The sequence below is a fragment of the Ascaphus truei genome, unplaced genomic scaffold (assembly GCF_040206685.1).
Source record: "Ascaphus truei isolate aAscTru1 unplaced genomic scaffold, aAscTru1.hap1 HAP1_SCAFFOLD_934, whole genome shotgun sequence".
In the NCBI taxonomy this organism is placed as follows: Eukaryota; Metazoa; Chordata; class Amphibia; order Anura; family Ascaphidae; genus Ascaphus; species Ascaphus truei.
This window is the reverse complement of record NW_027457273.1, coordinates 121,358-145,302: the sequence shown is the minus strand read 5'-3', so window position 1 is coordinate 145,302 and position 23,945 is coordinate 121,358. Positions and strand designations below refer to the sequence as shown.

The 23,945-nt window shown below is 64.9% G+C and overlaps 1 protein-coding gene across 1 annotated transcript in view; it reads left to right on the top strand.

Moving 5' to 3' along the window:
• Positions 1-50: 50 nt before the first annotated feature.
• The window catches only part of LOC142486528 (metabotropic glutamate receptor 6-like), a 53,089-nt gene continuing 29,194 nt past the window's right edge, over positions 51-23,945 (top strand). Inside the window, 3 exon segments of the mRNA XM_075585108.1 lie at positions 51-754; positions 9,712-10,238; positions 10,240-10,284. Of these exon segments, the coding sequence (XP_075441223.1) occupies positions 9,801-10,238; positions 10,240-10,284 (483 nt within the window). The 5' untranslated portion in view covers positions 51-754; positions 9,712-9,800.

Here is a 23,945-nt window from a genome sequence, read left to right as displayed (position 1 = left end):
GAAGAGGGGAGAGGTATCTGCGCTCCCTGCCCACACTGCGCGGGGCAGACCCATCAGGGGGAAGAGGGGAGAGGTATCTGCGCTCCCTGCCCACACTGCGCGGGCAGACCCATCAGGGGGAAGAGGGGAGAGGTATCTGCGCTCCCTGCCCACACTGCGCGGGCAGACCCATCAGGGGGAAGAGGGGAGAGGTATCTGCGCTCCCTGCCCACACTGCGCGGGCAGACCCATCAGGGGGAAGAGGGGAGAGGTATCTGCGCTCCCTGCCCACACTGCGCGGGCAGACCCATCAGGGGGAAGAGGGGAGAGGTATCTGCGCTCCCTGCCCACACTGCGCGGGCAGACCCATCAGGGGGAAGAGGGGAGAGGTATCTGCGCTCCCTGCCCACACTGCGCGGGCAGACCCATCAGGGGAAGAGGGGAGAGGTATCTGCGCTCCCTGCCCACACTGCGCGGGCAGACCCATCAGGGGGAAGAGGGGAGAGGTATCTGCGCTCCCTGCCCACACTGCGCGGGCAGACCCATCAGGGGGGAAGAGGGGAGAGGTATCTGCGCTCCCTGCCCACACTGCGCGGGCAGACCCATCAGGGGAAGAGGGGAGAGGTAGAGGAGGAAGGTGGGAGATAAAAGAAAGTGAGAGAGATCAGCGGGAGATGCAGAGAGGAGAAGAAGGGTAATAAGACGATCATTGGCAGTTCTAGGGAGGAATCGCCTCCAGACGGCATCCCACTGGGGATTCCCAAACCCCACGCAGGTAACACGGAGAATACACTGTGCGTGTGCGTGCGTGTACACATCTGGTGTGTGTGTGTGTGTGTGTGTGTGTGTGTGTGTGTGTGTGTGTGTGTGTGTGTGTGTGTGTGTGTGTGTGTGTGTGTGTGTGTGTGTGTGTGTGTGTGTGTGTGTGTGTGTGCACGTATACACCTGGGCTGTGTGTGCACGTATACACCTGGGTTGTGTGTGTGTGGGCACGTATACAACTGGGTTGTGTGTGTGTGTGCGTGCGCGTATACACCTGGGCTGTGTGTGTGCACGTATACATCTGGGGTGAGTGTCTGTGTGTGTGTGAGCGCGCATGCACGTGTACACCTGGGCTGTGTGTGCACGTATACACCTTGGTTATGTGTGTGTGTGCACGTATACACCTGGGTTGTGTGTGTGTGTGTACGTATACACCTGGGTTGTGTGTGTGTGTGTGTGTGTGTGTGTGTGCACGTATATAACTGGGTTGTGTGTGTGTGTGCACGTATACTCCTGGGCTGTGTGTGTGTGCGTGCGCGTATACACCTGGGCTGTGTGTGCATGTATACTCCTGGGGTGAGTGTCTGTGTGTGCGTGTGCGCGCATGCACGTGTACACCTGGGCTGTGTGTGAGTGTGTGTTCACGTATACACCTGGGCTGTGTGTGCACATATACACCTTGATTGTGTGTGTGTGTGCACGTATAAACCTGGGCTGTGTGTGCACGTATACACCTGGGTTGTGTGTGTGCACGTATACACCTGGGTTGTGTGTGTGTGCACGTATACTCCTGGGGTGAGTGTCTGTGTGTGCGTGTGCGCGCGCATGCACGTGTACACCTGGGCTGTGTGTGAGTGTGTGTTCACGTATACACCTGGGCTGTGTGTGCACGTATACACCTTGATTGTGTGTGTGTGCACGTATAAACCTGGGCTGTGTGTGCACGTATACACCTGGGTTGTGTGTGTGCACGTATACACCTGGGTTGTGTGTGTGTGTGTGCACGTATACAACTGGGTTGTTTGTGTGTGTGTGCGTGCGCGTATACACCTGGGTTGTGTGTGTGTGTGTGCACGTATACTCCTGGGGTGAGTGTCTGTGTGTGCGTGTGCGCGCGCATGCACGTGTACACCTGGGCTGTGTGTGAGTGTGTGTTCACGTATACACCTGGGCTGTGTGTGTGCACATATACCCATTGGCTGTGTATGTGTGTGGGTATACAGATCGGGGGGGGGGGGGTATCTGTCCCGTATTTCAGGGTATACAGATCGGGGGGGGGGGTATCTGTCCTGTATTGCAGGGTATACAGATCGGGGGAGGGGGGGGGGTATCTGTCCCGTATTGCAGGGTATACAGATCGGGGGTGGGGGGGGTATCTGTCCTGTATTGCAGGGTATACAGATCGGGGGGGGGGGGTATCTGTCCTGTATTGCAGGGTATACAGATCGGGGGAGGGGGGGGGGTATCTGTCCCGTATTGCAGGGTATACAGATCGGGGGGGGGGGGGGTATCTGTCCAGTATTGCAGGGTATACAGATCGGGGGGGGGGGGGTATCTGTCCCTTATTGCAGGGTATACAGATCGGGGGGGGGGGTATCTGTCCCGTATTGCAGGGTATACAGATCGGGGGGGGGGGGAGGGGGGGTATCTGTCCCGTATTGCAGGGTATACAGATCGGGGGGGGGGGGTATCTGTCCCGTATTTCAGGGTATACAGATCGGGGGGGGGGGGGGGGGGTATCTGTCCCGTATTGCAGGGTATACAGATCGGGGGGGGGGGGGGGTATCTGTCCCGTATTGCAGGGTATACAGATCGGGGGGGGGGGGGGGGGGGGTATCTGTCCCGTATTGCAGGGTATACAGATCGGGGGGGGGGAGGGGGGGTATCTGTCCCGTATTGCAGGGTATACAGATCGGGGGGGGGGGGTATCTGTCCCGTATTGCAGGGTATACAGATCGGGGGGGGGAGGGGGGTATCTGTCCCGTATTGCAGGGTATACAGATCGGGGGGGGGGGGGGGGTATCTGTCCCGTATTTCAGGGTATACAGATCGGGGGAGGGGGGTATCTGTCCCGTATTTCAGGGTATACAGATCGGGGGAGGGGGGGGTATCTGTCCCGTATTGCAGGGTATACAGATCGGGGGGGGGGGGGTATCTGTCCCGTATTGCAGGGTATACAGATCGGGGGGGGGGGGGTATCTGTCCCGTATTTCAGGGTATACAGATCGGGGGGGGGGGTATCTGTCCCGTATTTCAGGGTATACAGATCGGGGGAGGGGGGTATCTGTCCCGTATTTCAGGGTATACAGATCGGGGGAGGGGGGGGTATCTGTCCCGTATTGCAGGGTATACAGATCGGGGGGGGGGGGGGGGTATCTGTCCCGTATTGCAGGGTATACAGATCGGGGGGGGGTATCTGTCCCGTATTGCAGGGTATACAGATCGGGGGGGGGGGGTATCTGTCCCGTATTGCAGGGTATACAGATCGGGGGGGGGGGGGGAGGGTATCTGTCCCGTATTGCAGGGTATACAGATCGGGGGGGGTGTATCTGTCCTGTATTGCAGGGTATACAGATCGGGGGGGGGGGGTATCTGTCCCGTATTGCAGGGTATACAGATCGGGGGGGGGGGTATCTGTCCTGTATTGCAGGGTATACAGATCGGGGGAGGGGGGGGGGTATCTGTCCCGTATTGCAGGGTATACAGATCGGGGGGGGGGATCTGTCCCGTATTGCAGGGTATGCAGATCGGGGGGGGGGTATCTGTCCCGTATTGCAGGGTATACAGATCAGGGGGGGGGGATCTGTCCCGTATTGCAGGGTATACAGATCGGGGGGGGGGGGTATCTGTCCCGTATTGCAGGGTATACAGATCGGGGGGGGGGGGGGTATCTGTCCCGTATTGCAGGGTATACAGATCGGGGGGGGGGGGGGGGGTGTATCTGTCCCGTATTGCAGGGTATACAGATCGGGGGGGGGGGGGGGGGGTATCTGTCCCGTATTGCAGGGTATACAGATCGGGGGGGGGGGGTATCTGTCCCGTATCGCAGGGTATACAGATCGGGGGGGGGGTATCTGTCCCGTATTGCAGGGTATACAGATGGGGGGGGGTATCTGTCCCGTATTGCAGGGTATACAGATCGGGGGGGGGGGGGGTATCTGTCCCGTATTGTAGGGTATACAGATCGGGGGGGGGGTATCTGTCCCGTATTGCAGGGTATACAGATCGGGGGGGGGGGTATCTGTCCCGTATTGCAGGGTATACAGATCGGGGGGGGGGGGGGGTATCTGTCCCGTATTGCAGGGTATACAGATCGGGGGGGGGGTATCTGTCCCGTATTGCAGGGTATACAGATCGGGGGGGGGGGGGGTATCTGTCCCGTATTGCAGGGTATACAGATCGGGGGGGGGGGGGTATCTGTCCCGTATTGCAGGGTATACAGATCGGGGGGGGGGGTATCTGTCCCGTATTGCAGGGTATACAGATCGGGGGGGGTATCTGTCCCGTATTGCAGGGTATACAGATCGGGGGGGGGGGGGGTATCTGTCCCGTATTGCAGGGTATACAGATCGGGGGGGGGGGGGGGTATCTGTCCCGTATTGCAGGGTATATAGATCGGGGGGGGGGGGTATCTGTCCCGTATCGCAGGGTATACAGATCGGGGGGGGGGGGTATCTGTCCCGTATTGCAGGGTATACAGATCGGGGGGGGGGGGGGTATCTGTCCCGTATTGCAGGGTATACAGATCGGGGGGGGGGGTATCTGTCCCGTATTTCAGGGTATACAGATCGGGGGGGGGGGGTATCTGTCCCGTATTGCAGGGTATACAGATCGGGGGGGGTATCTGTCCCGTATTGCAGGGTACACAGATCGGGGGGGGGGGGGGGTATCTGTCCCGTATTGCAGGGTATACAGATCGGGGGGGGGGGTATCTGTCCCGTATTGCAGGGTATACAGATCGGGGGGGGGGGGTATCTGTCCCGTATTGCAGGGTATACAGATCGGGGGGGGGGGGGTATCTGTCCCGTATTGCAGGGTATACAGATCGGGGGGGGGGGGGGTATCTGTCCCGTATTGCAGGGTATACAGATCGGGGGGATCTGCAGTGCAGTGGTTTGGGCTGTGTGGGATCAGGGGGGGGGGGGGAGCTCCCTTGCAGTGGTATGGGCTGTGTGGGATCGGGGGGGGGGAGCTCCCTTGCAGTGGTATGGGCTGTGTGGGATCGGGGGGGGGGGGGGAGCTCTCTTGCAGTGGTATGGGCTGTGTGGGATCGGGGGGGGGGGGGGGAGCTCCCTTGCAGTGGTATGGGCTGTGTGGGATCGGGGGGGGGGGGGGGAGCTCCCTTGCAGTGGTATGGGCTGTGTGGGATCGGGGGGGGGGGGAGCTCCCTTGCAGTGGTATGGGCTGTGTGGGATCGGGGGGGGGGGGGGAGCTCTCTTGCAGTGGTATGGGCTGTGTGGGATCGGGGGGGGGGGGGAACTCTCTTGCAGTGGTATGGGCTGTGTGGGATCGGGGGGGAGCTCTCTTGCAGTGGTATGGGCTGTGTGGGATCGGGGGGGGGGGGGGGGGAGCTCTCTTGCAGTGGTATGGGCTGTGTGGGATCGGGGGGGGGGGGAGCTCCCTTGCAGTGGTATGGGCTGTGTGGGATCGGGGGGGGGGGGAGCTCCCTTGCAGTGGTACGGGCTGTGTGGGATCGGGGGGGTGGGAGCTCTCTTGCAGTGGTATGGGCTGTGTGGGATCGGGGGGGGGGGGGGGAGCTCCCTTGCAGTGGTATGGGCTGTGTGGGATCGGGGGGGGGGGGAGCTCCCTTGCAGTGGTACGGGCTGTGTGGGATCGGGGGGGGGGGAGCTCCCTTGCAGTGGTATGGGCTGTGTGGGATCGGGGGGGGGGGGGGGAGCTCTCTTGCAGTGGTATGGGCTGTGTGGGATCGGGGGGGGGGGGGAGCTCTCTTGCAGTGGTATGGGCTGTGTGGGATCGGGGGGGGGGGGGGAGCTCCCTTGCAGTGGTATGGGCTGTGTGGGATCGGGGGGGGGGGGGAGCTCTCTTGCAGTGGTATGGGCTGTGTGGGATCGGGGGGGGGGGGGGGTGGGAGCTCCGCTCCCTTGCAGTGGTATGGGCTGTGTGGGATCGGGGGAGGAGCACCCTTGCAGTGGTATGGGCTGTGTGGGATCGGGGGCTCCCTTGCAGTGGTATGGGCTGTGTGGGATCCGGGGGGGGGGGGGAGGGGAGCTCCCTTGCAGTGGTATGGGCTGTGTGGGATCGGGGAGGGGGGGGAGCACCCTTGCAGTGGTATGGGCTGTGTGGGATCGGGGGGGGGGAGCACCCTTGCAGTGGTATGGGCTGTGTGGGATCGGGGGGGGGAGCTCCCTTGCAGTGGTATGGGCTGTGTGGGATCGGGGGGGGGGGAGCTCCCTTGCAGTGGTATGGGCTGTGTGGGATCGGGGGGGGGGGGAGCTCCCTTGCAGTGGTATGGGCTGTGTGGGATCGGGGGGGGGGGGGGGGGGGGGAGCTCCCTTGCAGTGGTATGGGCTGTGTGGGATCGGGGGGGGGGGGGAGCTCCCTTGCAGTGGTATGGGCTGTGTGGGATCGGGGGGGGGGGGGAGCTCCCTTGCAGTGGTACGGGCTGTGTGGGATCGGGGGGGGGGGGAGCTCCCTTGCAGTGGTATGGGCTGTGTGGGATTGGGGGGGGGGGGGTATCTGTCCCGTATCGCAGGGTATACAGATCAGGGGGGGGGGAGCTCCCTTGCAGTGGTATGGGCTGTGTGGGTTCGGGGGGGAGAGGGAACTCCCTTGCAGTGGTATGGGCTGTGTGGGATCGGGGGGGGGGGGGGGGGAGCTCCCTTGCAGTGGTATGGGCTGTGTGGGATCGGGGGGGGGGGGGGAGCTCCCTTGCAGTGGTTCGGGCTGTGTGGGATCGGGGGGGGGGGGAGCTCCCTTGCAGTGGTACGGGCTGTGTGGGATCGGGGGGGGGGGGGGAGGAGCTCTCTTGCAGTGGTATGGGCTGTGTGGGGTCGGGGGGGGGGGAGCTCCCTTGCAATGGTATGGGCTGTGTGGGATCGGGCGGGGGGGGAGCTCCCTTGCAGTGGTACGGGCTGTGTGGGATCGGGGGGGGGGGAGCTCTCTTGCAGTGGTATGGGCTGTGTGGGATCGGGGGGGGGGGAGCTCTCTTGCAGTGGTATGGGCTGTGTGGAATCGGGGGGGGGGAGCTCCCTTGCAGTGGTATGGGCTGTGTGGGATCGGGGGGGGGGGGGGGGGGAGCTCCCTGGGGGGCATTGGTGGTATGGGCTGTGTGGGATCGGGGGGGGGGGGGGGGGGAGCACCCTTGCAGTGGTATGGGCTGTGTGGGATCGGGGGGGGGGAGCTCCCTTGCAGTGGTATGGGCTGTGTGGGATCGGGGGGGGGGAGCTCCCTTGCAGTGGTATGGGCTGTGTGGGATCGGGGGGGGGGGGGAGCTCTCTTGCATTGGTATGGGCTGTGTGGGATCGGGGGGGGGAGCTCCCTTGCAGTGGTATGGGCTGTGTGGGATCGGGGGGGGGAGCTCTCTTGCAGTGGTATGGGCTGTGTGGGATCGGGGGGGGGGAGCTCCCTTGCAGTGGTATGGGCTGTGTGGGATCGGGGGGGGGGGAGCTCCCTTGCAGTGGTATGGGCTGTGTGGGATCGGGGGGGGAGCTCCCTTGCAGTGGTACGGGCTGTGTGGGATCGGGGGGGGGGGAGCTCCCTTGCAGTGGTATGGGCTGTGTGGGATCGGGGGGGGGGAGCTCCCTTGCAGTGGTACGGGCTGTGTGGGATCGGGGGGGGGGAGCACCCTTGCAGTGGTATGGGCTGTGTGGGATCGGGGGGGGGGGGGGGAGCTCCCTTGCAGTGGTATGGGCTGTGTGGGATCGGGGGGGGGGGAGCTCCCTTGCAGTGGTATGGGCTGTGTGGGATTGGGGGGGGGGGGAGCTCCCTTGCAGTGGTATGGGCTGTGTGGGATTGGGGGGGGGGGAGCTCCCTTGCAGTGGTATGGGCTGTGTGGGATTGGGGGGGGGGGGAGCTCCCTTGCAGTGGTATGGGCTGTGTGGGATTGGGGAGGGGGGGGGGAGCTCCCTTGCAGTGGTATGGGCTGTGTGGGATCGGGGGGGTGGGGGGGGGAGCTCTCTTGCATTGGTATGGGCTGTGTGGGATCGGGGGGGGGGGGAGCTCCCTTGCAGTGGTATGGGCTGTGTGGGATCGGGGGGGGAGCTCCCTTGCAGTGGTACGGGCTGTGTGGGATCGGGGGGGGGGGAGCACCCTTGCAGTGGTATGGGCTGTGTGGGATCGGGGGGGGGGGGGAGCTCGCTTGCAGTGGTATGGGCTGTGTGGGATCGGGGGGGGGAGCTCCCTTGCAGTGGTATGGGCTGTGTGGGATTGGGGGGGGGGGAGCTCCCTTGCAGTGGTATGGGCTGTGTGGGATTGGGGGAGGGGAGCTCCCTTGCAGTGGTATGGGCTGTGTGGGATTGGGGGGGGGGAGCTCCCTTGCAGTGGTATGGGCTGTGTGGGATTGGGGGGGGGGGGGGAGCTCCCTTGCAGTGGTATGGGCTGTGTGGGATTGGGGGGGGGGGGAGCTCCCTTGCAGTGGTATGGGCTGTGTGGGATCGGGGGGGGGAGGGGGAGCTCTCTTGCATTGGTATGGGCTGTGTGGGATCGGGGGGGGGGAGCTCCCTTGCAGTGGTATGGGCTGTGTGGGATCGGGGGGGGGGGAGCTCCCTTGCAGTGGTATGGGCTGTGTGGGATCGGGGGGGGGGGGGGGAGCACCCTTACAGTGGTATGGGCTGTGTGGGATCGGGGGGGTGGGGGGGGGAGCTCCCTTGCAGTGGTATGGGCTGTGTGGGATTCGGGGGGGGGGGGAGCACGCTTGCAGTGGTATGGGCTGTGTGGGATCGGGGGGGGGGAGCTCCCTTGCAGTGGTATGGGCTGTGTGGGATTGGGGGGGTGGGAGGGGGAGCTCTCTTGCATTGGTATGGGCTGTGTGGGATCGGGGGGGGGGAGCTCCCTTGCAGTGGTAATGGGCTGTGTGGGATCGGGGGGGGGGAAGCTCCCTTGCAGTGGTATGGGCTGTGTGGGATTGGGGGGGGGGGGGGGAGCACCCTTACAGTGGTATGGGCTGTGTGGGATCGGGGGGGTGGGGGGGGGAGCTCCCTTGCAGTGGTATGGGCTGTGTGGGATCGGGGGGGGGGGGGGAGCACGCTTGCAGTGGTATGGGCTGTGTGGGATCGGGGGGGGGGGGGAGCTCCCTTGCAGTGGTATGGGCTGTGTGGGATTGGGGGGGGGGGGAGCACCCTTGCAGTGGTACGGGCTGTGTGGGATCGGGGGGGGGGGAGCTCCCTTGCAGTGGTATGGGCTGTGTGGGACCGGGGGGGGGGGGGGGGGAGCACCCTTGCAGTGGTATGGGCTGTGTGGGATTGGGGGGGGGGGAGCACCCTTGCAGTGGTACGGGCTGTGTGGGATCGGGGGGGGGGGGGAGCTCCCTTGCAGTGGTATGGGCTGTGTGGGACCGGGGGGGGGGGGGGGGGGAGCACCCTTGCAGTGGTATGGGCTGTGTGGGACCGGGATGCTTTCTTGGTTATTAATAGGAATGAAAGAATAGCAGCAGAGATGCCCTCGGGCGCAGTGTCACTGGCAGGACACAGGGAGCTGTCTCTCGCTCTGCCCCTACCCGCTGCTTCCTCTATCATACACTCTCCCCCATCCCTGCTACACTTCTGCCGTCCAGCGCTCTCTCACATTGCACCAGTCTGTCTCTCATACACACCCTCTGTCTGCCCCCTTCTCTCTCCGATAACCCCCTGAGAAAGCGTTAGCCCCATACCTGAGTCCAGCTCTGGAGCCTCTCTGTACCACCCTCCTGCCTATGTCTGCTTCTCCTCTTACACACCGGTCATGTTCCTGTTTCACACCCTTCCCTCTCCTCTTTCAGACTGCACCACCTATGATACTGTCCTCTCTTCACAGGCCTCTCTCTCTCTCTCGTGATAATGGACGGACAGTCTGAATGAGAGACATCAGAGACTTCCCGTCTCCCTCAGAAGGATTCTAGAGACATGAGACCCCTCTCATCTCCGAGAGTCTTCCTCTTCTTGCTCCTCCTGCAGCGGGGGTCTCGGGCGCAGCAGACCACGCAGCCTCACTCCATAAAGATAGATGGGGACATCACCCTGGGGGGGCTTTTCCCCGTTCACGCAAAGGGCCCGGCGGGGGTGCCGTGCGGAGAGGTGAAGAAGGAGGCCGGCGTGCACCGCATGGAGGCCATGCTATACGCCTTGGATCAGATTAACGGGGACCCGGAGCTCCTCCCTAACCTGACACTGGGGGCGCGCATCCTGGACACGTGTTCGAGGGATACCTATGCCCTGGAGCAGTCTCTCACCTTTGTACAGGCGCTGATCCAAAAGGACACCTCCGACATCCGCTGCTCCAATGGAGAGCCCCCCATCCTCAGCCGACCCGAGAGGGTGGTGGGCGTCATCGGGGCCTCCAGCCAGTTCCGTCTCCATCATGGTGGCCAACGTGCTGAGGCTGTTTGCAGTAAGAGACCCCTGGTCATCATTCCCTTTCCCACCATCCAACTCCCCCAGGGATCTGTATCCTCTGTCCCAAGAGACTCCCGCTCCTCTCTAATGCCGTCCCCAACAAATAATGACATGTCAATGCGTACATTCTGACTCGCCGTGTGTCACGCGAGGGACGCTCACAGTGTGTCAGGCGAGGGACGCTCGCAGTGTGTCAGGCGAGGGACGCTCGCAGTGTGTCAGGCGAGGGACGCTCACAGTGTGTCAGGCGAGGGACGCTCGCAGTGTGTCACGCGAGGGACGCTCACAGTGTGTCACGCGAGGGACGCTCGCAGTGTGTCAGGCGAGGGACGCTCACAGTGTGTCAGGGGAGGGACGCTCACAGTGTGTCAGGCGAGGGACGCTCACAGTGTGTCAGGCGAGGGACGCTCGCAGTGTGTCAGGGGAGGGACGCTCGCAGTGTGTCAGGCGAGGGACGCTCACAGTGTGTCAGGCGAGGGACGCTCGCAGTGTGTCAGGCGAGGGACGCTCACAGTGTGTCAGGGGAGGGACGCTCACAGTGTGTCAGGCGAGGGACGGTCACAGTGTGTCAGGCGAGGGACGCTCGCAGTGTGTCAGGCGAGGGACGCTCACAGTGTGTCAGGGGAGGGACGCTCACAGTGTGTCAGGCGAGGGACGCTCGCAGTGTGTCAGGCGAGGGACTGTCACAGTGTGTCAGGCGAGGGACGCTCGCAGTGTGTCAGGCGAGGGACGCTCACAGTGTGTCAGGCGAGGGACGCTCACAGTGTGTCAGGCGAGGGACGCTCGCAGTGTGTCAGGCGAGGGACGCTCACAGTGTGTCAGGCGAGGGACGCTCACAGTGTGTCAGGCGAGGGACGCTCACAGTGTGTCAGGCGAGGGACGCTCGCAGTGTGTCAGGCGAGGGACGCTCACAGTGTGTCAGGCGAGGGACGCTCACAGTGTGTCAGGCGAGGGACGCTCACAGTGTGTCAGGCGAGGGACGCTCACAGTGTGTCAGGCGAGGGACGCTCACAGTGTGTCAGGCGAGGGACGCTCGCATTGTGTCAGGCGAGGGACGCTCGCAGTGTGTCACGCGAGGGACGCTCGCAGTGTGTCAGGCGAGGGACGCTCGCAGTGTGTCAGGCGAGGGACGCTCACAGTGTGTCAGGCGAGGGACGCTCACAGTGTGTCAGGCGAGGGACGGTCACAGTGTGTCAGGCGAGGGACGCTCACAGTGTGTCAGGCGAGGGACGCTCGCAGTGTGTCAGGCGAGGGACGCTCACAGTGTGTCAGGCGAGGGACGCTCACAGTGTGTCAGGCGAGGGACGCTCACAGTGTGTCAGGCGAGGGACGCTCACAGTGTGTCAGGCGAGGGACGCTCACAGTGTGTCAGGCGAGGGACGCTCACAGTGTGTCAGGCGAGGGACGCTCACAGTGTGTCAGGGGAGGGACGCTCACAGTGTGTCAGGCGAGGGACGCTCACAGTGTGTCAGGCGAGGGACGCTCGCAGTGTGTCAGGCGAGGGACGCTCACAGTGTGTCAGGCGAGGGACGCTCGCAGTGTGTCAGGCGAGGGACGCTCACAGTGTGTCAGGCGAGGGACGCTCGCAGTGTGTCAGGCGAGGGACGCTCACAGTGTGTCAGGCGAGGGACGGTCACAGTGTGTCAGGCGAGGGACGCTCACAGTGTGTCAGGCGAGGGACATCACAGTGTGTCAGGCGAGGGACGCTCGCAGTGTGTCAGGCGAGGGACGCTCACAGTGTGTCAGGCGAGGGACGCTCACAGTGTGTCAGGCGAGGGACGCTCACAGTGTGTCAGGGGAGGGACGCTCGCAGTGTGTCAGGCGAGGGACGCTCACAGTGTGTCAGGTGAGGGACGCTCACAGTGTGTCAGGCGAGGGACGCTCACAGTGTGTCAGGCGAGGGACATCACAGTGTGTCAGGCGAGGGACGCTCGCAGTGTGTCAGGCGAGGGACGCTCACAGTGTGTCAGGCGAGGGACGCTCACAGTGTGTCAGGCGAGGGACGCTCGCATTGTGTCAGGCGAGGGACGCTCGCAGTGTGTCAGGCGAGGGACGCTCACAGTGTGTCAGGCGAGGGACGCTCACAGTGTGTCAGGGGAGGGACGCTCACAGTGTGTCAGGGGAGGGACGCTCACAGTGTGTCAGGCGAGGGACGCTCACAGTGTGTCAGGCGAGGGACGCTCACAGTGTGTCAGGCGAGGGACGCTCACAGTGTGTCAGGCGAGGGACGCTCACAGTGTGTCAGGCGAGGGACGCTCACAGTGTGTCAGGCGAGGGACGCTCACAGTGTGTCAGGCGAGGGACGCTCGCAGTGTGTCAGGCGAGGGACGCTCGCAGTGTGTCAGGCGAGGGACGCTCGCAGTGTGTCAGGCGAGGGACGCTCGCAGTGTGTCAGGCGAGGGACGCTCACAGTGTGTCAGGCGAGGGACGCTCGCAGTGTGTCAGGTGAGGGACGCTCACAGTGTGTCAGGCGAGGGACGCTCGCAGTGTGTCAGGCGAGGGACGCTCGCAGTGTGTCAGGCGAGGGACGCTCGCAGTGTGTCACGCGAGGGACGCTCACAGTGTGTCACGCGAGGGACGCTCACAGTGTGTCAGGCGAGGGACATCACAGCGTGTCAGGCGAGGGACGCTCACAGTGTGTCAGGCGAGGGACGCTCACAGTGTGTCAGGCGAGGGACGCTCACAGTGTGTCAGGGGAGGGACGCTCGCAGTGTGTCAGGCGAGGGACGCTCGCAGTGTGTCAGGGGAGGGGACAGTCGCAGTGTGTCAGGCGAGGGACGCTCGCAGTGTGTCAGGCGAGGGACGCTCGCAGTGTGTCAGGCGAGGGACATCACAGTGTGTCAGGCGAGTGACGGTCACAGTGTGTCAGGGGAGGGACGCTCACAGTGTGTCAGGGGAGGGACGCTCACAGTGTGTCAGGGGAGGGGACAGTCGCAGTGTGTCAGGCGAGGGACGCTCACAGTGTGTCAGGCGAGGGACGCTCGCAGTGTGTCAGGCGAGGGACGCTCACAGTGTGTGAGGCGAGGGACATCACAGTGTGTCAGGCGAGTGACGGTCACAGTGTGTCAGGGGAGGGACGCTCACAGTGTGTCAGGGGAGGGGACAGTCGCAGTGTGTCAGGCGAGGGACGCTCACAGTGTGTCAGGCGAGGGACGCTCACAGTGTGTCAGGCGAGGGACGCTCGCAGTGTGTCAGGGGAGGGACGCTCACAGTGTGTCAGGCGAGGGACGCTCGCAGTGTGTCAGGGGAGGGACGCTCGCAGTGTGTCAGGGGAGGGACGCTCACAGTGTGGTCAGGCGAGGGACGCTCACAGTGTGTCAGGCGAGGGACGCTCGCAGTGTGTCAGGCGAGGGACGCTCACAGTGTGTCAGGCGAGGGACGCTCGCAGTGTGTCAGGGGAGGGACGCTCACAGTGTGTCAGGGGAGGGACGCTCACAGTGTGTCAGGCGAGGGACGCTCGCAGTGTGTCAGGGGAGGGACGCTCACAGTGTGTCAGGCGAGGGACGCTCGCAGTGTCTCAGGCGAGGGACGCTCACAGTGTGTCAGGCGAGGGACATCACAGTGTGTCAGGCGAGGGATGCTCGCAGTGTGTCAGGCGAGGGACGCTCACAGTGTGTCAGGCGAGGGACATCACAGTGTGTCAGGCGAGGGACGCTCGCAGTGTGTCAGGCGAGGGACGCTCGCAGTGTGTCAGGGGAGGGACGCTCGCAGTGTGTCAGGCGAGGGACGCTCGCAGTGTGTCAGGCGAGGGACGCTCGCAGTGTGTCAGGGGAGGGACGCTCACAGTGTGTCAGGCGAGGGACGCTCACAGTGTGTCAGGCGAGGGACGCTCACAGTGTGTCAGGCGAGGGACGCTCACAGTGTGTCAGGGGAGGGACGCTCACAATGTGTCACGCGAGGGACGCTCGCAGTGTGTCAGGCGAGGGACGCTCGCAGTGTGTCAGGCGAGGGACGCTCACAGTGTGTCAGGCGAGGGACGCTCACAGTGTGTCAGGCGAGGGACGCTCACAGTGTGTCAGGCGAGGGACGCTCACAGTGTGTCAGGCGAGGGACGCTCACAGTGTGTCAGGCGAGGGACGCTCACAGTGTGTCAGGCGAGGGACGCTCACAGTGTGTCAGGCGAGGGACGCTCGCAGTGTGTCAGGCGAGGGACGCTCGCAGTGTGTCAGGCGAGGGATGGTCACAGTGTGTCAGGGAGGGACGGTCACAGTGTGTCAGGGGAGGGACGCTCGCAGTGTGTCAGGCGAGGGACGCTCGCAGTGTGTCAGGCGAGGGACGCTCACAGTGTGTCAGGCGAGGGACGCTCACAGTGTGTCAGGCGAGGGACGCTCGCAGTGTGTCAGGCGAGGGACGCTCACAGTGTGTCAGGCGAGGGACGCTCACAGTGTGTCAGGCGAGGGACGCTCGCAGTGTGTCAGGCGAGGGACGCTCACAGTGTTGTCAGGGGAGGGACGCTCACAATGTGTCACGCGAGGGACGCTCACAGTGTGTCAGGCGAGGGACGCTCACAGTGTGTCAGGCGAGGGACGCTCACAGTGTGTCAGGCGAGGGGACGGTCACAGTGTGTCAGGGGAGGGACGCTCGCAGTGTGTCAGGCGAGGGACGCTCACAGTGTGTCAGGCGAGGGACGCTCACAGTGTGTCAGGCGAGGGACGCTCACAGTGTGTCAGGCGAGGGACGCTCACAGTGTGTCAGGGGAGGGACGGTCACAGTGTGTCAGGCGAGGGACGGTCACAGTGTGTCAGGGGAGGGACGCTCGCAGTGTGTCAGGCGAGGGACGCTCACAGTGTGTCAGGCGAGGGACGCTCACAGTGTGTCAGGCGAGGGGACGCTCACAGTGTGTCAGGCGAGGGACGCTCACAATGTGTCAGGGGAGGGACGCTCACAGTGTGTCAGGCGAGGGACGCTCACAGTGTGTCAGGCGAGGGACGCACACAGTGTGTCAGGCGAGGGACATCACAGTGTGTCAGGCGAGGGATGCTCGCAGTGTGTCAGGCGAGGGACGCTCACAGTGTGTCAGGCGAGGGACGCTCGCAGTGTGTCAGGCGAGGGACGCTCACAGTGTGTCAGGCGAGGGACGCTCGCAGTGTGTCAGGCGAGGGACGCTCACAGTGTGTGAGGCGAGGGACGCTCACAGTGTGTCAGGCGAGGGACGCTCGCAGTGTGTCAGGCGAGGGACGCTCACAGTGTGTCAGGCGAGGGACGCTCGCAGTGTGTCAGGCGAGGGACGCTCACAGTGTGTCAGGCGAGGGACGCTCACAGTGTGTCAGGCGAGGGACGGTCACAGTGTGTCAGGGGAGGGACGGTCACAGTGTGTCAGGGGAGGGACGCTCGCAGTGTGTCAGGCGAGGGACGCTCACAGTGTGTCAGGGGAGGGACGCTCACAGTGTGTCAGGCGAGGGACGGTCACAGTGTGTCAGGCGAGGGACGCTCGCAGTGTGTCAGGCGAGGGACGCTCGCAGTGTGTCAGGCGAGGGACGCTCACAGTGTGTCAGGCGAGGGACGCTCACAGTGTGTCAGGCGAGGGACGCTCACAGTGTGTCAGGGGAGGGACGCACACAGTGTGTCAGGCGAGGGACGCTCACAGTGTGTCAGGCGAGGGACGCTCACAGTGTGTCAGGCGAGGGACGCTCGCAGTGTGTCAGGCGAGGGACGCTCACAGTGTGTCAGGCGAGGGACGCTCACAGTGTGTCAGGCGAGGGACGCTCACAGTGTGTCAGGGGAGGGACGCTCACAGTGTGTCAGGCGAGGGACGCTCGCAGTGTGTCAGGCGAGGGACGCTCACAGTGTGTCAGGGGAGGGACGCTCACAGTGTGTCAGGCGAGGGACGCTCGCAGTGTGTCAGGCGAGGGACGCTCACAGTGTGTCTGGCGAGGGACGCTCGCAGTGTGTCAGGCGAGGGACGCTCGCAGTGTGTCAGGCGAGGGACGCTCGCAGTGTGTCAGGCGAGGGACGCTCACAGTGTGTCAGGCGAGGGACGCTCGCAGTGTGTCAGGCGAGGGACGCTCACAGTGTGTGAGGCGAGGGACGCTCACAGTGTGTCAGGCGAGGGACGCTCGCAGTGTGTCAGGCGAGGGACGCTCACAGTGTGTCAGGCGAGGGACGCTCGCAGTGTGTCAGGCGAGGGACGCTCACAGTGTGTCAGGCGAGGGACGCTCGCAGTGTGTCAGGCGAGGGACGCTCACAGTGTGTCAGGCGAGGGACGGTCACAGTGTGTCAGGCGAGGGACGCTCGCAGTGTGTCAGGCGAGGGACGCTCACAGTGTGTCAGGCGAGGGACGCTCGCAGTGTGTCAGGCGAGGGACGCTCGCAGTGTGTCAGGCGAGGGACGCTCACAGTGTGTCAGGCGAGGGACGCTCACAGTGTGTCAGGCGAGGGACGCTCGCAGTGTGTCAGGCGAGGGACGCTCACAGTGTGTCAGGCGAGGGACGCTCACAGTGTGTCAGGCGAGGGACGCTCACAGTGTGTCAGGCGAGGGACGCTCGCAGTGTGTCAGGGGAGGGACGCTCACAGTGTGTCAGGCGAGGGACGGTCACAGTGTGTCAGGCGAGGGACGCTCACAGTGTGTCAGGCGAGGGACACTCGCAGTGTGTCAGGCGAGGGACGCTCACAGTGTGTCAGGCGAGGGACGCTCGCAGTGTGTCAGGCGAGGGACGCTCGCAGTGTGTCAGGCGAGGGACGCTCGCAGTGTGTCAGGCGAGGGACGCTCACAGTGTGTGAGGCGAGGGACGCTCACAGTGTGTCAGGCGAGGGACGGTCACAGTGTGTCAGGCGAGGGACGCTCACAGTGTGTCAGGCGAGGGACGCTCACAGTGTGTCAGGCGAGGGACGCTCGCAGTGTGTCAGGCGAGGGACGCTCGCAGTGTGTCAGGCGAGGGACGCTCACAGTGTGTCAGGCGAGGGACGCTCACAGTGTGTCAGGCGAGGGACGCTCGCAGTGTGTCAGGGGAGGGACGCTCACAGTGTGTCAGGCGAGGGACGGTCACAGTGTGTCAGGCGAGGGACGCTCACAGTGTGTCAGGCGAGGGACACTCGCAGTGTGTCAGGCGAGGGACGCTCACAGTGTGTCAGGCGAGGGACGCTCACAGTGTGTCAGGCGAGGGACGCTCGCAGTGTGTCAGGCGAGGGACGCTCACAGTGTGTCAGGCGAGGGACATCACAGTGTGTCAGGCGAGGGACGCTCACAGTGTGTCAGGGGAGGGACGCTCGCAGTGTGTCAGGCGAGGGACGCTCGCAGTGTGTCAGGCGAGGGACGCTCGCAGTGTGTCAGGCGAAGGACGCTCGCAGTGTGTCAGGCGAGGGACGCTCACAGTGTGTCAGGCGAGGGACGCTCGCAGTGTGTCAGGCGAGGGACGCTCGCAGTGTGTCAGGCGAGGGACGCTCACAGTGTGTCAGGCGAGGGACGCTCGCAGTGTGTGAGGCGAGGGACGCTCACAGTGTGTCAGGCGAGGGACGCTCACAGTGTGTGAGGCGAGGGACGCTCACAGTGTGTCAGGCGAGGGACGCTCGCAGTGTGTGAGGCGAGGGACGCTCACAATGTGTCAGGGGAGGGACGCTCACAGTGTGTCAGGCGAGGGACGCTCACAGTGTGTCAGGCGAGGGACGCTCACAGTGTGTCAGGCGAGGGACGCTCGCAGTGTGTCACGCGAGGGACGCTCGCAGTGTGTCAGGCGAGGGACGGTCACAGTGTGTCAGGCGAGGGACGCTCACAGTGTGTCAGGCGAGGGACGCTCGCAGTGTGTCAGGCGAGGGACGCTCACAGTGTGTCAGGCGAGGGACGCTCACAGTGTGTCAGGCGAGGGACGCTCACAGTGTGTCAGGCGAGGGACGCTCGCAGTGTGTCAGGCGAGGGACGCTCACAGTGTGTCAGGCGAGGGACGCTCGCAGTGTGTCAGGCGAGGGACGCTCGCAGTGTGTCAGGCGAGGGACGCTCGCAGTGTGTCAGGCGAGGGACGCTCACAGTGTGTCAGGCGAGGGACGCTCGCAGTGTGTCAGGGGAGGGACGCTCACAGTGTGTCAGGCGAGGGACGCTCACAGTGTGTCAGGCGAGGGACGGTCACCCTGTGACTCCTTGTGCTCGCTGCCCTGTGACTCCTCGTGCTCGCTGCCCTGTGACTCCTCGTGCTCGCTGCCCTGCGACTCCTCGTGCTCGCTGCCCTGTGACTCCTCGTGCTCGCTGCCCCGTGACTCCCCGTGCTCGCTGCCCCGTGACTCCCCGTGCTCGCTGCCCAATGACTCCCCATGCTCGCTGCCCTGTGACTCCCCGTGACTTCCCGTGCTTCCCTGTGCTCGCTGCCCTATGACTCCCCATGCTCGCTGCCCCATGACTCCCCGTGCTCACTGCCCTGCGACTCCTCGTGCTCGCTGCCCTGTGACTCCTCGTGCTCGCTGCCCTGTGACTCCCCGTGCTCGCTGCCCCATGACTCCCCATGCTCGCTGCCCTGTGACTCCCCGTGACTTCCCGTGCTTCCCCATGCTCGCTGCCCTGTGACTCCTCGTGCTCGCTGCCCCATGACTCCCCATGCTCGCTGCCCTGTGACTCCCCATGCTCGCTGCCCTGTGACTCCTCGTGCTCGCTGCCCTGTGACTCCTCATGCTCGCTGCCCTGTGACTCCTCGTGCTCGCTGCCCTGTGACTCCCCGTGCTCGCTGCCCTGTGACTCCCCGTGACTTCCCGTGCTTCCCCGTGCTCGCTGCCCTATGACTCCCCGTGCTCGCTGCCCCATGACTCCCCGTGCTCACTGCCCTGTGACTCCCCATGCTCGCTGCCCTGTGACTCCTCGTGCTCACTGCCCTGTGACTCCCCGTGCTCACTGCCCTGTGACTCCCCATGCTCGCTGCCCTGCAACTCCTCGTGCTTGCTGCCCTGTGACTCCCCATGCTCGCTGCCCTGTGACTCCCCATGCTTGCTGCCCCATGACTCCCCATGCTCGCTGCCCTGTGACTCCTCGTGCTCGCTGCCCCATGACTCCCCATGCTCGCTGCCCTGTGACTCCCCGTGACTTCCCGTGCTTCCCCATGCTCGCTGCCCTGTGACTCCCCGTGCTCGCTGCCCCATGACTCCCCGTGACTTCCCGTGCTTCCCCATGCTCGCTGCCCTGTGACTCCTCGTGCTCGCTGCCCCATGACTCCCCATGCTCGCTGCCCTGTGACTCCTCGTGCTCGCTGCCCTGTGACTCCTCATGCTCGCTGCCCTGTGACTCCCCGTGCTCGCTGCCCCATGACTCCCCATGCTCGCTGCCCTGTGACTCCCCGTGCTCGCTGCCCCATGACTCCCCGTGACTTCCCGTGCTTCCCCATGCTCGCTGCCCTGTGACTCCTCGTGCTCGCTGCCCCATGACTCCCCATGCTCGCTGCCCTGTGACTCCCCGTGACTTCCCGTGCTTCCCCATGCTCGCTGCCCTGTGACTCCCCGTGCTCGCTGCCCCATGACTCCCCGTGACTTCCCGTGCTTCCCCATGCTCGCTGCCCTGTGACTCCTCGTGCTCGCTGCCCCATGACTCCCCATGCTCGCTGCCCTGTGACTCCTCGTGCTCGCTGCCCTGTGACTCCTCATGCTCGCTGCCCTGTGACTCCCCGTGCTCGCTGCCTTGTGACTCCCCATGCTCGCTGCCCTGTGACTCCCCATGTCTTCCCGTGCTTCCCCGTGCTCGCTGCCCTGTGACTCCCCATGCTCGCTGCCCTGTGACTCCTCGTGCTCGCTGCCCTGTGACTCCTCATGCTCGCTGCCCTGTGACTCCCCGTGCTCGCTGCCCTGTGACTCCCCGTGCTCGCTGCCCTGTGACTCCCCGTGCTCGCTGCCCCATGACTCCCCATGCTCACTGCCCTGTGACTCCCCATGCTCGCTGCCCTGTGACTCCTCGTGACTTCCCGTGCTTCCCCGTGCTCGCTGCCGTGACTCCCCGTGACTTCCCGTGCTTCCCCGTGCTCGCTGCCCTGCGACTCCTCGTGCTCGCTGCCCTGCGACTCCTCGTGCTCGCTGCCCTGCGACTCCCCGTGACTCCCCGTGCTTGCTGCCCCCTGACTCCCCGTGCTCGCTGCCCCCTGACTCCCCGTGCTCGCTGCCCCCTGACTCCCCATGTTCGCCACCCCGTGACTGCCAGTGACTCCCCATGCTCGCTGCCCTGTGACTCCCCGTGCTCGCTGCCCTGTGACTCCTCGTGCTCGCTGCCCTGTGACTCCCCGTGCTCGCTGCCCTGTGACTCCCCGTGCTCGCTGCCCTGTGACTCCCCGTGCTCGCTGCCCTGTGACTCCCCATGCTCGCTGCCCTGTGACTCCCTGTGCTCGCTGCCCTGTGACTCCCCGTGCTCGCTGCCCCCTGACTCCCAAGTTCGCCACCCCGTGACTGCCCGTGACTTCCCGTGCTTCCCCGTGCTCGCTGCCCTGCGACTCCTCGTGCTCGCTGCCCTGTGACTCCTCGTGCTCGCTGCCCTGTGACTCCTCGTGCTCGCTGCCCTGTGACTCCTCGTGCTCGCTGCCCTGTGACTCCCCATGTCTTCCCGTGCTTCCCCGTGCTCGCTGCCCTATGACTCCCCGTGCTCGCTGCCCCATGACTCCCCGTGCTCACTGCCCTGCGACTCCTCGTGCTCGCTGCCCTGTGACTCCTCGTGCTCGCTGCCCTGTGACTCCCCGTGCTCGCTGCCCCATGACTCCCCATGCTCGCTGCCCTGTGACTCCCCGTGACTTCCCGTGCTTCCCCATGCTCGCTGCCCTGTGACTCCTCGTGCTCGCTGCCCCATGACTCCCCATGCTCGCTGCCCTGTGACTCCCCATGCTCGCTGCCCTGTGACTCCTCGTGCTCGCTGCCCTGTGACTCCTCATGCTCGCTGCCCTGTGACTCCTCGTGCTCGCTGCCCTGTGACTCCCCATGCTCGCTGCCCTGTGACTCCCTGTGCTCGCTGCCTTGTGACTCCCCATGCTCGCTGCCCTGTGACTCCCCGTGACTTCCCGTGCTTCCCCGTGCTCGCTGCCCCATGACTCCCCGTGCTCACTGCCCTGTGACTCCCCATGCTCGCTGCCCTGTGACTCCTCGTGCTCACTGCCCTGTGACTCCCCGTGCTCGCTGCCCTGTGACTCCCCGTGCTCGCTGCCCTGTGACTCCTCGTGCTCACTGCCCTGTGACTCCCCATGCTCGCTGCCCTGTGACTCCCCATGCTCGCTGCCCTGCGACTCCTCGTGCTCGCTGCCCTGCGACTCCTCGTGCTCGCTGCCCTGCGACTCCTCGTGCTCGCTGCCCTGCGACTCCTCGTGCTCGCTGCCCCCTGACTCCCCTTGCTCGCTGCCCCCTGACTCCCCATGCTCGCTGCCCCCTGACTCCCCATGTTCGCCACCCCGTGACTGCCCGTGCTTCCCCGTGCTCGCTGCCCTGTGACTCCCCGTGCTCGCTGCCCCCTGACTCCCCATGTTCGCCACCCCGTGACTGCCCGTGCTTCCCCGTGCTCGCTGCCCTGCGACTCCTCGTGCTCGCTGCCCTGTGACTCCCCGTGCTCTCTGCCCTGTGACTCCTCGTGCTCGCTGCCCCATGACTCCCCATGCTCGCTGCCCTGTGACTCCCCATGCTCGCTGCCCTGTGACTCCCCGTGATTTCCCGTGCTTCCCCGTGCTCGCTGCCCTGTGACTCCCCGTGCTCGCTGCCCCATGACTCCCCATGCTCGCTGCCCTGTGACTCCTCGTGCTCGATGCCCTGTGACTCCTCGTGCTCGCTGCCCTGTGACTCCCCGTGCTCGCTGCCCTGTGACTCCCCATGCTCGCTGCCCTGTGACTCCCCGTGCTCGCTGCCCTGTGACTCCCCATGTTCGCCTCCCCGTGACTTCCCGTGACTCCCCATGCTCGCTGCCCTGTGACTCCCCGTGCTCGCTGCCCTGTGACTCCCCGTGCTCGCTGCCCCATGACTCCCCGTGCTCACTGCCCTGTGACTCCCCATGCTCGCTGCCCTGTGACTCCTCGTGACTTCCCGTGCTTCCCCGTGCTCGCTGCCGTGACTCCCCGTGACTTCCCGTGCTTCCCCGTGCTCGCTGCCCTGCGACTCCTCGTGCTCGCTGCCCTGCGACTCCTCGTGCTCGCTGCCCTGCGACTCCTCGTGCTCGCTGCCCTGCGACTCCTCGTGCTCGCTGCCCTGCGACTCCTCGTGCTCGCTGCCCTGCGACTCCTCGTGCTCGCTGCCCTGCGACTCCCCGTGACTCCCCGTGCTTGCTGCCCCCTGACTCCCCGTGCTCGCTGCCCCCTGACTCCCCGTGCTCGCTGCCCCCTGACTCCCCATGTTCGCCACCCCGTGACTGCCAGTGACTCCCCATGCTCGCTGCCCTGTGACTCCTCGTGCTCGCTGCCCTGTGACTCCCCGTGCTCGCTGCCCTGTGACTCCCCGTGCTCGCTGCCCTGTGACTCCCCGTGCTCGCTGCCCTGTGACTCCCCGTGCTCGCTGCCCTGTGACTCCCCGTGCTCGCTGCCCTGTGACTCCCTGTGCTCGCTGCCCTGTGACTCCCCGTGCTCGCTGCCCCCTGACTCCCAAGTTCGCCACCCCGTGACTGCCCGTGACTTCCCGTGCTTCCCCGTGCTCGCTGCCCTGCGACTCCTCAAGCTCGCTGCCCTGTGACTCCTCGTGCTCGCTGCCCTGTGACTCCTCGTGCTCGCTGCCCTGTGACTCCTCGTGCTCGCTGCCCTGTGACTCCTCGTGCTCGCTGCCCTGTGACTCCTCGTGCTCGCTGCCCTGTGACTCCCCATGCTCGCTGCCCTGTGACTCCCCATGTCTTCCCGTGCTTCCCCGTGCTCGCTGCCCTATGACTCCCCGTGCTCGCTGCCCCATGACTCCCCGTGCTCGCTGCCCTGCGACTCCTCGTGCTCGCTGCCCTGTGACTCCTCGTGCTCGCTGCCCTGTGACTCCCCGTGCTCGCTGCCCCATGACTCCCCATGCTCGCTGCCCTGTGACTCCCCGTGACTTCCCGTGCTTCCCCATGCTCGCTGCCCTGTGACTCCTCGTGCTCGCTGCCCCATGACTCCCCATGCTCGCTGCCCTGTGACTCCCCATGCTCGCTGCCCTGTGACTCCTCGTGCTCGCTGCCCTGTGACTCCTCATGCTCGCTGCCCTGTGACTCCTCGTGCTCGCTGCCCTGTGACTCCCCGTGCTCGCTGCCTTGTGACTCCCCATGCTCGCTGCCCTGTGACTCCCCGTGACTTCCCGTGCTTCCCCGTGCTCGCTGCCCTATGACTCCCCATGCTCGCTGCCCCATGACTCCCCATGCTTGCTGCCCTGTGACTCCTCGTGCTCGCTGCCCTGTGACTCCTCGTGCTCACTGCCCTGTGACTCCCCGTGCTCACTGCCCTGTGACTCCCCATGCTCGCTGCCCTGCGACTCCCCATGCTCGCTGCCCTGCGACTCCTCGTGCTCGCTGCCCTGCGACTCCTCGTGCTCGCTGCCCTGCGACTCCTCGTGCTCGCTGCCCCGTGACTCCCCTTGCTCGCTGCCCCCTGACTCCCCTTGTTCGCCACCCCGTGACTGCCCGTGCTTCCCCGTGCTCGCTGCCCTGTGACTCCCCGTGCTCGCTGCCCCCTGACTCCCCATGTTCGCCACCCCGTGACTGCCCGTGCTTCCCCGTGCTCGCTGCCCTGCGACTCCTCGTGCTCGCTGCCCTGTGACTCCCCGTGCTCTCTGCCCTGTGACT